This window comes from Rhagoletis zephyria, unplaced genomic scaffold, assembly GCF_001687245.7.
Source record: "Rhagoletis zephyria isolate East Lansing unplaced genomic scaffold, Rhagoletis_zephyria_1.1 Rzeph_scaffold_01815, whole genome shotgun sequence".
Classification (NCBI taxonomy): domain Eukaryota; kingdom Metazoa; phylum Arthropoda; class Insecta; order Diptera; family Tephritidae; genus Rhagoletis; species Rhagoletis zephyria.
Window position 1 is genome coordinate 43,930 of NW_016158899.1, and position 15,194 is coordinate 59,123.

Below are 15,194 nucleotides of genomic sequence, written 5' to 3' on the forward strand. Positions count from 1 at the left end.
AAGCCAATGAATATAAAAAAATTCTNGTCTTATTGCATAATAGCGCCGCAGTTTCCCTACGGTCCGTTACGATTTATTCTGGCAGCCAATCAGCGATTAAATCTCTACAGTGCAGAAACACTTCTTCGAAAGTGACTGTCGAATGTAGAAGGATTTTAACAAGCTAGCCGCGAAAGTGTGAATTAAAGTGGTATAGATACCCGGGCACAGTGAAATACCTAGAAACTGCGCTGCAGACGAGCTTGCAAAGGGGGAGGGACTTATGCTCAGTTATCAGCCGCCCATGATACAGGCGTACCCATATCTTGGTGTAAACACAGGTTGAAATCCGTTTTAATTAAATTTACGTATTTATTTATTTACTAAGCCAATGAATATAAAAAAATTCTTATAGGCTAAGTAGACACATGTCTATACTACATGTAGGCTAAATAGACTATTTATAAAAAGTATTCAATTCAGTATCTCAATAAATTTAGAGATTCTATTGAACTCAATTAGAGCTCGAGTAANGACTTATGCTCAGTTATCAGCCGCCCATGATACAGGCGTACCCATATCTTGGTGTAAACACAGGTTGAAATCCGTTTTCATTAAATTTACGTATTTATTTATTTATTAAGCCAATGAATATAAAAAAATTCTTATAGGCTAAGTAGACACATGTCTATACTACATGTAGGCTAAATAGACTATTTATAAAAAGTATTCAAAGATTTCAAAAAGCGATCTTTTGAAAATGAAAAATCTATCTCAATAAATTTAGAGATTCTATTGAACTCAATTAGAGCTCGAGTAATAGGAGCATTTCGAGCATAAAGAGTTTTAAAAAGACCAACATAGAAAAAATCCGAACTACGAAGGGCTCTAGCCGGAATACTAAAGAAAATCCTCCCAAGGAGCACGGAACAGTCAACATCACCGCGTATTAAATCGAAAACGAAAGACAAATATAGGGTCATTCATCTTTTCTACAATGATTTTAAGTTAGTCAATAAGCATCGTGATTNCTCTTATTGCATAATAGCGCCGCAGTTTCCCTACGGTCCGTTACGATTTATTCTGCCAGCCAATCAGCGATTAAATCTCTACAGTGCAGAAACACTTCTTCGAAAGTGACGGTCGAATGTAGAAGGATTTTAACAAGCTAGCCGCGAAAGTGTGAATTAAAGTGGTATAGATACCCGGGCACAGTGAAATACCTAGAAACTGCGCTGCAGACGAGCTTGCAAAGGGGGAGGAACTTATGCTCAGTTATCAGCCGCCCATGATACAGGCGTACCCATATCTTGGTGTAAACACAGGTTGAAATCCGTTTTAATTAAATTTACGTATTTATTTATTTACTAAGCCAATGAATATAAAAAAATTCTTATAGGCTAAGTAGACACATGTCTATACTACATGTAGGCTAAATAGACTATTTATAAAAAGTATTCAATTCAGTATCTCAATAAATTTAGAGATTCTATTGAACTCAATTAGAGCTCGAGTAATAGGAGCATTTCGAGCATAAAGAGTTTTAAAAAGACCAACATAGAAAAAATCCGAACTACGAAGGGCTCTAGCCGGAATATTAAAGAAAATCCTCCCAAGGAGCACGGGACAGTCAACATCACCGCGTATTAAATCGAAAACGAAAGACAAATATAGGGTCATTCATCTTTTCTACAATGATTTTAAGTTAGTCAATAAGCATCGTGATTCATAGCTAGGGATAGGATCCGAGAAGCGTAAATTACGCAACGCAAAGTATAAGAATACTTTCTGGATCCCTTAAATTCTAGCAGCATGGCACGTATAATATGGAGACCAAATGAAGGATGCATACTCCAGTTTGGAACGCACAAACGCAGTATATAAAAGCTTTAGCGTATAGGGATCGGAGAAATCCGAGCTATGACGCCTGACAAAAGCAAGCATGGCGTAAGATTTCGCAATAATAAAATTTATGTGGCTTGTAAAGGCAAGCTTAGAATCAAATATTACTCCCAAATCTTTAATTTCACTCACCCGTGACAGGGGCGAGTTGGAAATATGGTAATAGGTGTCAATGATATTGTNGCTATGACGCCTGACAAAAGCAAGCATGGCGTAAGATTTCGCAATAATAAAATTTATGTGGCTTGTAAAGGCAAGCTTAGAATCAAATATTACTCCCAAATCTTTAATTTCACTCACCCGTGACAGGGGCGAGTTGGAAATATGGTAATAGGTGTCAATGATATTGTCACGCATAGAAAATGTTAAATGGAAACACTTGTTCATGTTCAGGGACAAACGATTATTGTTACACCAGTTACTCACATTATCTAAATCGATTTNGCACGCATAGAAAATGTTAAATGGAAACACTTGTTCATGTTCAAGGACAAACGATTATTGTTACACCAGTTACTCACATTATCTAAATCGATTTGCATCAATACAGATTCATGATAGCTTCTAATGAACGAGTAGATCTTAAGGTCATCCGCATATAGCAAACATCTTGGTGACGCGAAGCAAGAGCAAATGTCGTTGATAAACAGAACAAACAACAACGGGCCCAGAATATTACTTTGTGGTACCCCAGAACAAGCTACAAACGGAAGAGATCTAACGTTGTCAACAACAACCATGCAACGACGATTGTGCAAGTAAGAAGCGATCCATCTAAGTAATACTGAGTGGAAACCAATGCATGCTAATTTTTTAATCAGGATCACATGGGAAACCCGATCAAAAGCATAACAGAAGTCTCTTATCAACTCTGATTGAAAGGTTGCGATACAATCGTCTGAGAAGACAGCTAAGTTAGATACTGTTGAGCGGCCTAGAAAGAAACCATGCTGCTCTGGACACACCATATTATTAACAGCGAAAAGCAATTTATTTTATGATGCACTCAAAAAGCTTTGCGTGGCGGTAAGCTTAGAAATATGCCTGTATGCTAATATCGCTTTTATTGCCAATCTTAAAAATAGGTGAGATGAAAGCCAACTTCCAAGCATCAATAAAAGTGCACGAAGATAGGGATTTGTTGAAGATTAACACCAATGGATTAACTAAGGAATCCAACCGCTTGTAGAAAACCGCAGACAAACCATCAACATCAGTGTGTGAGGAGGGTTTAAGACGAGCAATGCCGCTGAAAACATCTTCGGTGGACAATACTAGCTTGGCGAAGTCGATAGATGGTTATATAGCGAAGAAAACATTTTCCAAACTATCAGATAGAGATGCAAAATTTTACCTAAAACACTCGGAAAAGAGTGTGTGCATCTGCAGGAGTATTAACTGCTTTGTTGCCTAAGAAAAGAGAAGACGGTATATTAGAAGTAGATTTCTTCGCATTAACGAAGTTCCACAACGCTTACGGATTGGATTTTAAACTTTCTTCAAAACTTAAAATATAGTTTTTGTGCAAAAATTTATCCAACCACTCGAATTTCTTATTATAAATCGAAAAAAGCTGAATTTCGACTTTTTTTGAATTTGCGTACATAGAAATTGGTTTTTCTTATTTCGAAGTTTNTCTTTATATAAATCGAAAAAAGCTGAATTTCGACTTTTTTTTGAATTTGCGTACATAGAAATTGGTTTTTCTTATTTCGAAGTTTAATCAAGGGCGCATTATGCCAAGGTACTTTGTACTGCTTCTTTGTTACCAGAGAAATTACACTTTTACAAACGTCTACGATAGTGGCTCTAAAAACTTCAAAACACTCAGAAATGTTAAGATGACGGAACAAGCTGTACACCGAGTTACGTTTTTTTGCGTTTTGCGGGTAAAGCGGCTTTCTTTAAGAATACAATGTATAAAATATACATTTGTTTTGAAATTTGTTAGCAAGAAGAAACCAATGTGTATACCTAAAAGTTTGCGTTAGGATGATATGTATAAACCTTACTTATTTGCACAAAACTATCAAAGTTTTCTTTCTGCTACATAGAAGCAAATTGATTCTAATTATCGGAGCATTAGAAACATTTCAACGCCGATATCTACAAGTTTTAGGAAAGGATTTTAATTGTTTCACTGAATTAATTATTTGAAAAAAATATATATATACATAGCTAAAGTGGGAACCACGTGTTTCGGTGACTTATGGACTTATGGAAGGTTTCAAGATGAGGGTGAATAACTACACGATGAACTGCCTGGAAAATAATTTAAGAATTTCGATAATGCCATAATTAATCACTATAAGAAACCATTTATGTATGTACATATTTATTTTTTCTATACAGCCCAAAATATTGAACAGGCATACATTTTTGGTCTATTGTAATTTCCTTTTTTGTTTTTTTGTATTAATTGCAGTTGGTTTTATAAAGAGGATAGTTTGAACGAACAACGATAAAAATATTAGCTCTGATTTGTTGATACAATTTTTTTAGTAGAAATATTTTCTCGTCGCCAATTTTAAATTTTTTTAAGCGAAATTTAGAGATTTTTAGCGATGCTAAATACTCCGGAGTCGCAATTTTAGCTCATTCACTTTATCCGGTTCATCGCTAAAATTTTCCAAAATATGCAAATTTTTGCAGATGATTTTTAAGATAGAATCGCGAAAATCCCTAAAAATTGCTAAAATTAATTTAGCATTTTTTGGCGATGGAGTTTTAGCGATAGCGAACGTTTGAATCCGGGTGCAGGATTATTTAAGCTTGATAAAGAATGTTGTGAAGTATCACCGATTGACTATATGTATAAGTATATTTTATTGTAGACGGAACCAGATTTGTGTAAGAATTTTATTAAGAAGAAGCTGTTTTTTACCTAAGGTTGTTGTGCAAAATGCTGTGTTTGTCTAAACGATACCCAGCCAGGACAGATAAGAATTTTTACATTTGTATTTAACCTTTAATGAAATTAAAATAATATATTGTTAAATCTTCACACAAATAATTCATGAGTTTGTTCATCCGTTTACTAGTTTGCCAAATACATACGTTTAAAAAAAAAATCGCACAAACTAAAGAAGTTAGATCTCCACTTACGAATACATATGTATGTATATGAATAAAAAAAGAAAATGATATAATTTTTAAAATTAAGAACATTTTAGCGAATACTTGTTACTTAGCGACTTTTCGCATTGAAAAGTTTTTGTTTGATTTCTTTCAGCTTACCTGTGAGTGGCACTGATGGAGACGTCGGTGCGATCTTAAAGGGTTTACGAGAAAATCGATATGTTTTTCAAGTGTTGTAGTTGTTGTTCATGTTAGAGGAATAGAATCGGCGAGAGTTAATGACACAGCAGCGTTGCGTTGGATGATGCATTCGTGTATGTATGTGTGTGTGATTGTGTATGTGTGAAAGCGTTTAATTGAAGGCATAATTTACAAATGGTTGCATTTAATTTTTGATTGCACAAATATTTGATTAATTTTTGTGTTGAATATTATTTTATATGTAGCGATTATATATTGTGAGTGTATAAGTGTTGATTGATGTGTCAGTGATAAATGATTTTGTTTTCGGTTTGTACGTCGTATTAAGTAGTTAGTGAACAAAGACAGCAAGTGTATATTGAATTATTTTGTTGTTTCATTCAATTTAGAGTTTAACAATGTTTTCATATAAATTGTGTATTTGTTGTGTTGTGAAGTTGCGTACATTTGTCCATATTATTGCCATTAAATTAAGTAAATTTTGTTGTAATTTTATTTCAATCAACACCAAAAAGCGGCATCAACGGCAACAGGCAGACGTAGACGTAGAGGCAAGCAAAATATATATCCACAGACATTTTTGTTTATAAGTATAAGTACACATATGCAGTTATATCATTTCAACCATTTCAAGTCAATGCGATCGTAAGTAAGCAGACAGGAGCCAACGAAAAAAGTACGATAAAGTATTTAAGCGCACAAATAAATAATTTTCAATCGTTTTTGTGTTCAATATTTGTTGAGTTTCAATTTGTGCATGGATGTTTTTGTTTTTGTTTTAATTGGTTTTTAATGCAATTGAAAGATTTTGGTGTATTTATGTTTATGTTTTACTTGCAATAAATTATTTGTGTATTATATTTGCGTTTTTTATAAATTTTGCATTGTTTACCAATTTTCCAGACAATTTTGTGTCCATTGCACGATGTGCAATATATCAATGTGTATTTGTCGATTTTTTATTTAAATGGATTTTAAACCGATTTTTTTAGTATTGATTGTTTGGCAAGTGGTAAATGTGCGCACATGAAACGATTTTAGTGTTAAGGCGGTGGTGTTGTGGTTGTTTTGTATGTTAAATGTTGATCGTTAATTCAGTTATCATCAGTTTCAATTTGGTTTGTTGTAGTTTTTGTTTTTATTTTTATTTGTTGAGGCACAAAAACACATACATAAAAGCGCAAAACATAAGAAGAGAAGAAAGAACATAAATTTTCTGTTAAGTCGCATGTGAAATTAAATTAAGCGAATAATTATAGTTAAGTTTTGTATTATTCATAATTTGTAAAATATAGTTTTTTGCGATACATGGTGTTACTAGTTTAATACAACTCTTCAAAGCATAAATAATATCTATCAAAACGAAAGCTATTGAAGCTAAATAAACCACAGCATTATTTAAAAATGAAAAGATTTATTTATGCAAAACCAAATCGCATATACTGTACCATTCTAAATTCAAGCTCAACTAAAAAATATATAATTATTGGAATAAAGAGTTCAGATTGTCTGTACCCTGGGCACTACCTACGTTGACGATCATTCTGTCGGAAGTATTTTCATGTACTTGTAGCCTTTATACTGCACTTAAATTATCAGGCTAACAGATTAGTAAACTGAAATTTCGTTGATCGCCTATGCTTTTGTTTAGCTTCTGCTAGGCTGAGTCAGATGCACTAAAATCAACAGTGTTACATTTGTGAACCCTTTAAAAGTTTAGAAGATTTGGACAAGCTTTGTAGATCAGCAACTTAAGAAAGAGAACCACTTTTAGTAAAGCTTCAAACTACATTCTCAACATCATGTCTCTAGACCCTACAAGTTGTCAGATGGAAAACTATGCTGGCTTTGACTTGAAAGATATTCACAACTAGGGCTATGAAGCAATACGGAACCTTAGCATACTAAAAAGAAATCAAGAAAGAGTTAACGGCTCAAAATTGTTGTTTCTTCGGGAGAAACTCCTCTAAAACTATTACACTGATATCCAAATCAGTGCAGCCTTTTCTTGGCTCAGCAGTTATGAAGCTATGTAGATTCCTATTTCCTCTGGCCATTGAAATTATCAAAACCTTGGACTGCCATTGATTCGTAAAGAAGAGGAGTAGGCTTTATCTTATTTGGATGTCAGGATCTGTGAGCAATTATAATCGAATCGTGGGGAGAGGTAGAGGCCTTAGACATGCCAGACTTTTTGGTTATCCCTTAACTAGGAAAGATATGCATACATCTTTTGAACCAAACCAATATCAAGTTGATTTCATGCTACCTGACGGGCCATAATCACCTGCGCTCTCACATGCACCGGATGGGCATTTCCACAGGGACGGATTGCCGTCTTTACCGTGAAGACGAGAAGATGTCGGAGCACATTATGTGTGGTTGTCCGTCGTCATCGGATAACATCTTGGGCCGTCAGGGTTAGGAATCATCAAAGGGATTCAAAAGATCTTCTAGGTGGTGGTGCCCCTTATTCTGTTACGCCCAAAAAACTTTCATTGCATTACTGTGACATAAAACAAAACTTCAGGGCAGAAAAATTGTTTAAGGTTGAATTGGATAATTCACATTCTTACTAGCAAAGAATACTTTTGATTCCTAGATTTCGTTGTTTAATTGTTTTGAGTTTGAGCATATTTTTAGCCCATTCATAAAGCAATTTAAGAATTTGTTATCTTTTTATTTTTCACAAAACAGAAAGAAACGTTTCTAAGGCTTTGCCTTTATCCCTGATAACACATCCCTTATAGGAATAAGCGAACGTTTGGCAGTAGTTCACAGAAGATGATGGGTCAACGCTTGATGGAGGCATTGGTCGTCCTTAAAATTTGGCTTCCAGACCACTACAGAAGCAGTCGATTGTCTGCTCAACTTTGATAGCCAAGCGACAATTAAGGCCTCCTGCTCGGTAACAGTGCGCTTCGTGCGGAAATACCTGACCTCTCATTTATTTCCTTCTGATTTTTCTCTAAACAGGCTTTTACATGTATGTGCATTAGGGTGGTTCAAAAATACGTGTGAAAAATTAACCTCTTAAATTTTATGCTCTCACTCCCTAGGATTGTTCTATACCGAAACAGTTTTCCCCTATTTTTATACCCGAGCGCACTTGTGCACAAGGGTATTATAACTTTGTTCACATAACGGTTGTTTGTAACAGGCAAAACGATTCGAGATAGATATGTACAGACAAATGCATACATATATGATCAGAATGAAAAAAGAAGTCGATTAAGCGGTGACTGTCTGTCCGTCTGTGCCCACGATAACTCGAGTAAAAATTGAGATATCTTAACCAAACTTGGTATGTGTACTCCTTTTAAGCGTAGGACGGACGGTATTGAAAATGGGCAAAATCGGAAAATAACCACGCTTCTTCTTCTTTATTGGCGCTGTAACCGCCTAAGCGATTTTGGCCGAGTCCAAACCAGCACGCCAGTCATTTATATTCTGTGCTAACTGACGCCAATTGGAAATGCCAAGTGAAGCCAAGTCCCTCTCCACCTGGTCTTTCCAACGCAGAGGAGGCCTTCCTTTTCCTCTGTTACCAGCATCGCGGCCCGCGTTGAATATTTTCAGAGCAGGACCGTTTCTGTCCATTCGAATGACATGGCCAAGCCAGCGGAGCCGCTGAATTTTAATTCGCTGCACTGTGTCTATATCGTTGTAAAGCTCATCGTTAAATCGTCTGCGATATTCTCCATCACCAACGCGTAAAGCTCTGTAAATCTTTCGCAGAATCTTTCTCTCGAAAACTCCTAGAGCCGCCTCATCAGATGCTTTCATTGTCCATGCCTCCGCGCCATACACCAGCACAGGCATGATGAGTGACTTATAGAGTGTGATCTTTATACGACGAGAGAGGACTTTACTTCTCAATTGCCTACTCAGTCCAAAGTAGAAGGAAGAACAGACGTAGCCCTTGTTTTTACCGATAATATCGATGCCGTCGGCAAACGCCAGCAATTGTACGTTCTTGTAAAGTATTGATGCACAGTTGCCCACTCTAAGATAACATACGAATGCATATAAAAGCAGGGTTCGTATTTGCACACACATGCTCTGCTCACACACACGCCAGAAACACATTCAACTTGCACTCACTGCTCATACACATGTGTGTGCATAAGTGGAAAACAAACTCTACTCACAGAAAAGTGTGTGCTGTTTGTTATTAAGCACATGCACATGTGTGTGAGCCGATTTTTGTACAAATTTCAGCCCATGCACATGCACATAATATATTCTTAAAAGAATTTGTTTATTAAACGTTATTTTTTGAAAGACAATTCAATAAAAAGTGAGATGTTGTTTGTTTTTTATATGACAGAAAACATATTAAAAAATTATTTTAAGATTTGAGTTAGAATTCGAAGTGTATAAGTTTCTCTACGCATAGCACACACATGTGCGTGTGCTTTACATTAATAAAAAGAAAGTACACAAATGTGCCCGTGCTTTTTACCAAACGGCACACACATGTGATGTGAGCAAATTTTTAATTTTTTATATGCACAGCACACGTGTGGGAGCGTAAAATGTTAGGATGTGCTGCACATGTGTGTGCAAATACGAACCCTGTATAAAAGTGAGAANTCCATCACCAACGCGTAAAGCTCTGTAAATCTTTCGCAGAATCTTTCTCTCGAAAACTCCAAGAGCCGCCTCATCAGATGCTTTCATTGTCCATGCTTCCGCGCCATACACCAGCACAGGCATGATGAGTGACTTATAGAGTGTGATCTTTGTACGACGAGAGAGGACTTTACTTCTCAATTGCCTACTCAGCCCAAAGTAGAAGGAAGAACAGACGTAGCCCTTGTTTTTACCGATAATATCGATGCCGTCGGCAAACGCCAGCAATTGTACGTTCTTGTAAAGTATTGATGCACAGTTGCCCACTCTAAGATAACATACGAATGCATATAAAAGCAGGGTTCGTATTTGCACACACATGCTCTGCTCACACACATTCAACTTGCACTCACTGCTCATACACATGTGTGTGCATAAGTGGAAAACAAACTCTACTCACAGAAAAGTGTGTGCTGTTTGTTATTAAGCACATGCACATGTGTGTGAGCCGATTTTTGTACAAATTTCAGCCCATGCACATGCACATAATATATTCTTAAAAGAATTTGTTTATTAAACGTTATTTTTTGAAAGACAATTCAATAAAAAGTGAGATGTTGTTTGTTTTTTATATGACAGAAAACATATTAAAAAATTACATTAATAAAAAGAAAGTACACAAATGTGCCCGTGCTTTTTACCAAACGGCACACACATGTGATGTGAGCAAATTTTTAATTTTTTATATGCACAGCACACGTGTGGGAGCGTAAAATGTTAGGATGTGCTGCACATGTGTGTGCAAATACGAACCCTGTATAAAAGTGAGAAAAATCGAATTTTTTTTCTGATTAACTGCTACTTTTTCGATTAGCAGTGGTTGTTTTTATGATACATAGACATATTATTTTATTTTTAGTAGAAAATGTGTAACACCCTGTATCAACAAAGCAAACAAATTATTTGCGAATTAAATACATACACACATAAATACATACATGCATAAATAACTATGTATAAGCACATTCGGACATACAAAATATATAAATAAATAAGCCACTATGACAGTATTGCAATATAATTTAATTAGTTCATTCACTAAGTACAATTATTCATTAGTGGAATGCATATAGATTTAAACTTTTTGTAAAAGCTCTTAATTTTTTGTTCCTTTTTCCACATATATAATTCAATGCAAATGAACACAAGGGAGCGAACAAAAAATTAGAATAAATTCAAATAAACTCATAGCATAGCTGCAGGCCCAATGTAATGAAATCGAACACAATTAAATTATTTGCCATGGATTAGTGGCATACATACATACATACATATCTGACTTCGAGGGATGAAAGTAAAAAGCATACCCTGCAGGGAAACTCCGAACTTGTGAACCAAATTTTTAGCTCCGAACTGGATCTTTATCGCCAAAAACGAACCAGCCTGATAGTAACTAGATCCTCACCAGTGCAAAAACAGCGATATGTGCTACTTTTCAAAAACTATATTATTTTCCTTTTCAAAACTACATATCGCTAGCTAAGGTAAAAAAATGCCGCTGAGTCCACTTTTTCTAAAAAAATTAAATATCGATGCATGAAGCAAGAACAATTAGAAATGCATCATCCTCCAAAAGATCGAACTATCTGTTTCTGTTCAGTGATACGTAAATTTCCTAGGTCCAAAAAAGTCACAGAAATTGTGAAAAGTCCAAAAGAATAAAAGAATTGTCATTCGAAATCTATGTCTAAGATGACGAACTTAGAACTGTTTCGGAACTATAGAACGGTAGCAGTAGAACATCTCATCTTAGCTTATTTACTTTAAACTTATATTTGTTTGGCGGTTTACAAATACGCTTTCAATCTGCACTTCACAAATATTTTTTCATAGTTCATTTTTATATCTTGGGACCTTCTGAAATCTTAGCAATAACAGTAAGAACCACTGGACACTCAACTACAACCAAAGGTATACAAACGTATTTTCAAATGCTCAGTTTGAATTACATTCATTCAAATAAATTTTATTTCAAATTGAAAACATATTTCTTTGAAATTAATGTAAGATCGCTACCATGGCAAAACGAAAAAGACTCGTTTTGAAAAAAATTATATTACTTTTTCGTGTGTTGAATATAGGAGTGGTACAGAACTAGGGGCGAGCTATATAAATCCTATTTGTCGAATTTAAGACTGGTTCGGAACTATCGATAAAGCGATGCAGCAGGGAGCATTGACCCTTCGTTGGACATCGCATTGTTAAATTCGCTAGTAGCTAGCATGCAAACGAACATCAACGCGCACTAGTCATGGTTCTAAATTCTCTACTACCGAATCACTTCGGCACTAGTGCGTTTCCGCACAGGGTATGTGTATCTGTAGTAAGCATGTATGGATGCATGTATGTGAATGAGGAGAACGGGTATGTTATTATTAAATTAATTACGACCAAATAAATAAACAAATGCGGGCTTATTGATATAAATGAAAGTTGGCTTATTTCTTATTATTTATCTTTTGCGTTGTTGGTTTATAAATGAGGTAGTCAATTTATGTACATTTTTAGAAATACATATAGCGTTGTGAGGCTTTCAAATTGCACAGGTTTTTACAGTGTTCAGGTTGAAAGGAGTGTGAAGTATTTTTTTTATACAATTTCTGTAGTAAAATGCAAAGTGATTATTAATACAAAATCAAATATGCACATAGAAAAAGCTGGTAAAGATTTCTTCATGCGTTCAAATGCAAAGGCTAAAACTTAAAAAAATTACTAAAACTAAACAAACAAAATTATAGTTAATCTAATATTATAAAGCAAAAATAACGAACACAATTATTGTTTTGGGGATTCATATAAAATAGATAAATAATATCAAAATATTTCTAATATAAAAAAAAAAAAAATATGTATAAAAATATAATATAATTTATAAAGACCTTAACCGTACATATAATCGTGTAGAAAATTAAACTTAATAAAAATTAAAATGTGTCATTTTAGGTTCCCTCGCATCTTTTACTATCAAATACTTAAACTCAAGATCTACATACATTATTCATAAATACCTATCGGTGTAATTATAAATTTCATTAGAAATAGTTCATTGTCTGTACTTACATTTATCTTGACGTCTGCGGCGGCGGCATATGCAAATGATGATGCAACAAATTATAATCACGGCTAAAAGTAGCGCTAATATTGAGGCTACCAGGATAATGAGCGTAGTCTTATCCCAGCGTTGCCACCAGACAAGTTGTTCTGTGAGCGAATGAAAATATTGAAAAGTACGCCTTTTTAAAAATGTTTACATAATAAGGAGTACAAATTTAACGGAAAACAAACTAACACACAACAAATTGCTTAAAGGGGAAAGAGTGCTTGGAAAAAACAGAAAGTGAAAATATAATTTTTAAGTTGAATATATCGTCACCTGAAATTCAAAAATACGTAACTAATAAAAAATTCAAAATTCACGTTTTGATTTATATAATGGATTTCATCGAATAACAATCCCCACATGTAGGGACGTTCCGATACCATCAAAGTATCGATACCTACTTATATCGATAACTTTTCATCCTTTTATATGCAACAAAGCGAAAGTAATTTTCAGGCGTTATCTGTGACATACCTTTTGCGACACCTGAGTGGTAGATCGACCTATCTCGGCAGCCAGATTGAAGCGCCCTATCTGAGAAAATTTTTCAAAAGCACCCTATTCCAGAATTTGATTGAAAAACGCCTTATATCAGAAAACTTTTCAAGACCACCCTCTTTCAGAACTCGGTACAAAAACGCCATATCTCAGCTGCCGATTCAAAGCGCCCTATCTCAAATATTTTCAATGTATTTTCAGTTGAGGTATCGATATGTTTATTTGATCATTAGAAGTAATGTCATTAGAAGTAATACGATTACTTAGACAAAAAATTATAGGTTCCCACAAAACGTTACGGCTACAAGGCATTGCTTGAACTTTGTAAAACTATATCCCCTCTTTAGATTTTGGCGGTGACATTGCTTAGATCAATTACTTTTCATAAAAGCGAAGCAATTATTTTCCATAGAAAATATATGACCGAAAGATATGGCACTTCCTCAAATCGATTCGATACAAGTACTTTTATTTCGATAATAAGTAGGTATCTATGAAACGATTCAAGTAAAAAAAGTAGTTGGTATTGAAACAAAAGTATCGAGTACATACTCGTATTTACTTATATCGGAACATCCCTACCCACATCATTTTATGAAAAAAAAATTTAAATATTAGTCACGACTTTTTCTATTTATGTAATTTACGATGTTGTTACGTCTTTTTGCATTTCAAGTGATGATATGAACCGTTTATTTTGAAAGTGACATGCCGTTCGACTACAGTGATGATTTTCCTGCATCTGAATGCGCCTTTTATTCGTTCAAAGATAAAAATGTTTGTCATTGGTTTATGACGAAAGAGCGATTAACAAATGCATTCAGTTAGAAGTAGCCAACCTTTTAAGCATAAAAGGTGGAAACTACTTATGTCACTTTCAAAATAAACGACTCTTATGTTAAAGTAATTGAAATGTTTAGTTTGATTTCGTATTTGAAAGAGAAGTATATTTGGTTTAAAGTAACATATAAACGGCTGACTGGAAGATCGACCAATCTCGGCAGCCAATTCGAAAACGCCCCGTCTCAGAAAACTTTTCAAGAACGCCCTCAGAATTTGATTGAAGAACGCCCTATCTCAGAATTCGGTCCAAAAATGCCATATCTTAGGTGACGATTCAAAAACGGCCTATACACATTTTGAATATATTTTCAGTTGAGAAAGGTAGAGCGTTCTTCAGCCAAATTCTTAAAAAGGGGCTTTTGAAAAGTTTTATGAGATAGGGCGTTTTTGCACTGGAAGCAGAGACAGGTCGATCTTCCACTCAGGCCTCGATATATGTTTGTATGTACATATATTATGCTGGAAGTGTGTATACTTTTTAAAACTACATATAAGGGTCCATGGAGGTCTGCAAAATGTATAGCATGCAAAGTTGGAGAAGATTGCTCAGCTTATGAATTCGACAGAACAAAGTGTACTAGTACAATCTTTGCAGTGTCAGACTTGTGATCCACTGTAGGCCTACACACAAACATCACCCCATGATCATGAATCTACAAAACTGTGTTCCTGTACCATATATAATAAGTTAAACTGGGTTTGGCGGCGGCTGTGGTGTAGTAGTTAGCAGTGCGCACTACTATTCCGCAGGGACTGGGTTCGAGCCCAGTTTCCGACCAGCATTAAAAAAATGAAACATAAAAAAAAATGTTTCTAATAGCGGTCGCCCTTCGGCAGGCAATGGCAAATCTCCGTGGGTGCCAACATCCAGGCGCATGCCACAAATCGGAAGATAAGCTCTGCCAAACACTAACATATTGTGTAAGCGCCGAACTTTTATTAGGTCTCATTATATTTA

General features: G+C 35.1%; 1 protein-coding gene across 1 annotated transcript in view; it reads right to left on the minus strand.

Moving 5' to 3' along the window:
* Positions 1-15,194, minus strand: part of LOC108365246 (uncharacterized) — an 81,086-nt gene that overhangs the window by 26,467 nt on the left and 39,425 nt on the right. The window contains exons 7-8 of the mRNA XM_017619238.1: positions 12,856-12,996; positions 5,119-5,152 (exon numbers count right to left, since the gene is read on the minus strand). Coding sequence (XP_017474727.1) covers positions 5,119-5,152; positions 12,856-12,996 — 175 coding nt within the window. The remainder of the gene's footprint in view (positions 1-5,118; positions 5,153-12,855; positions 12,997-15,194) is intronic.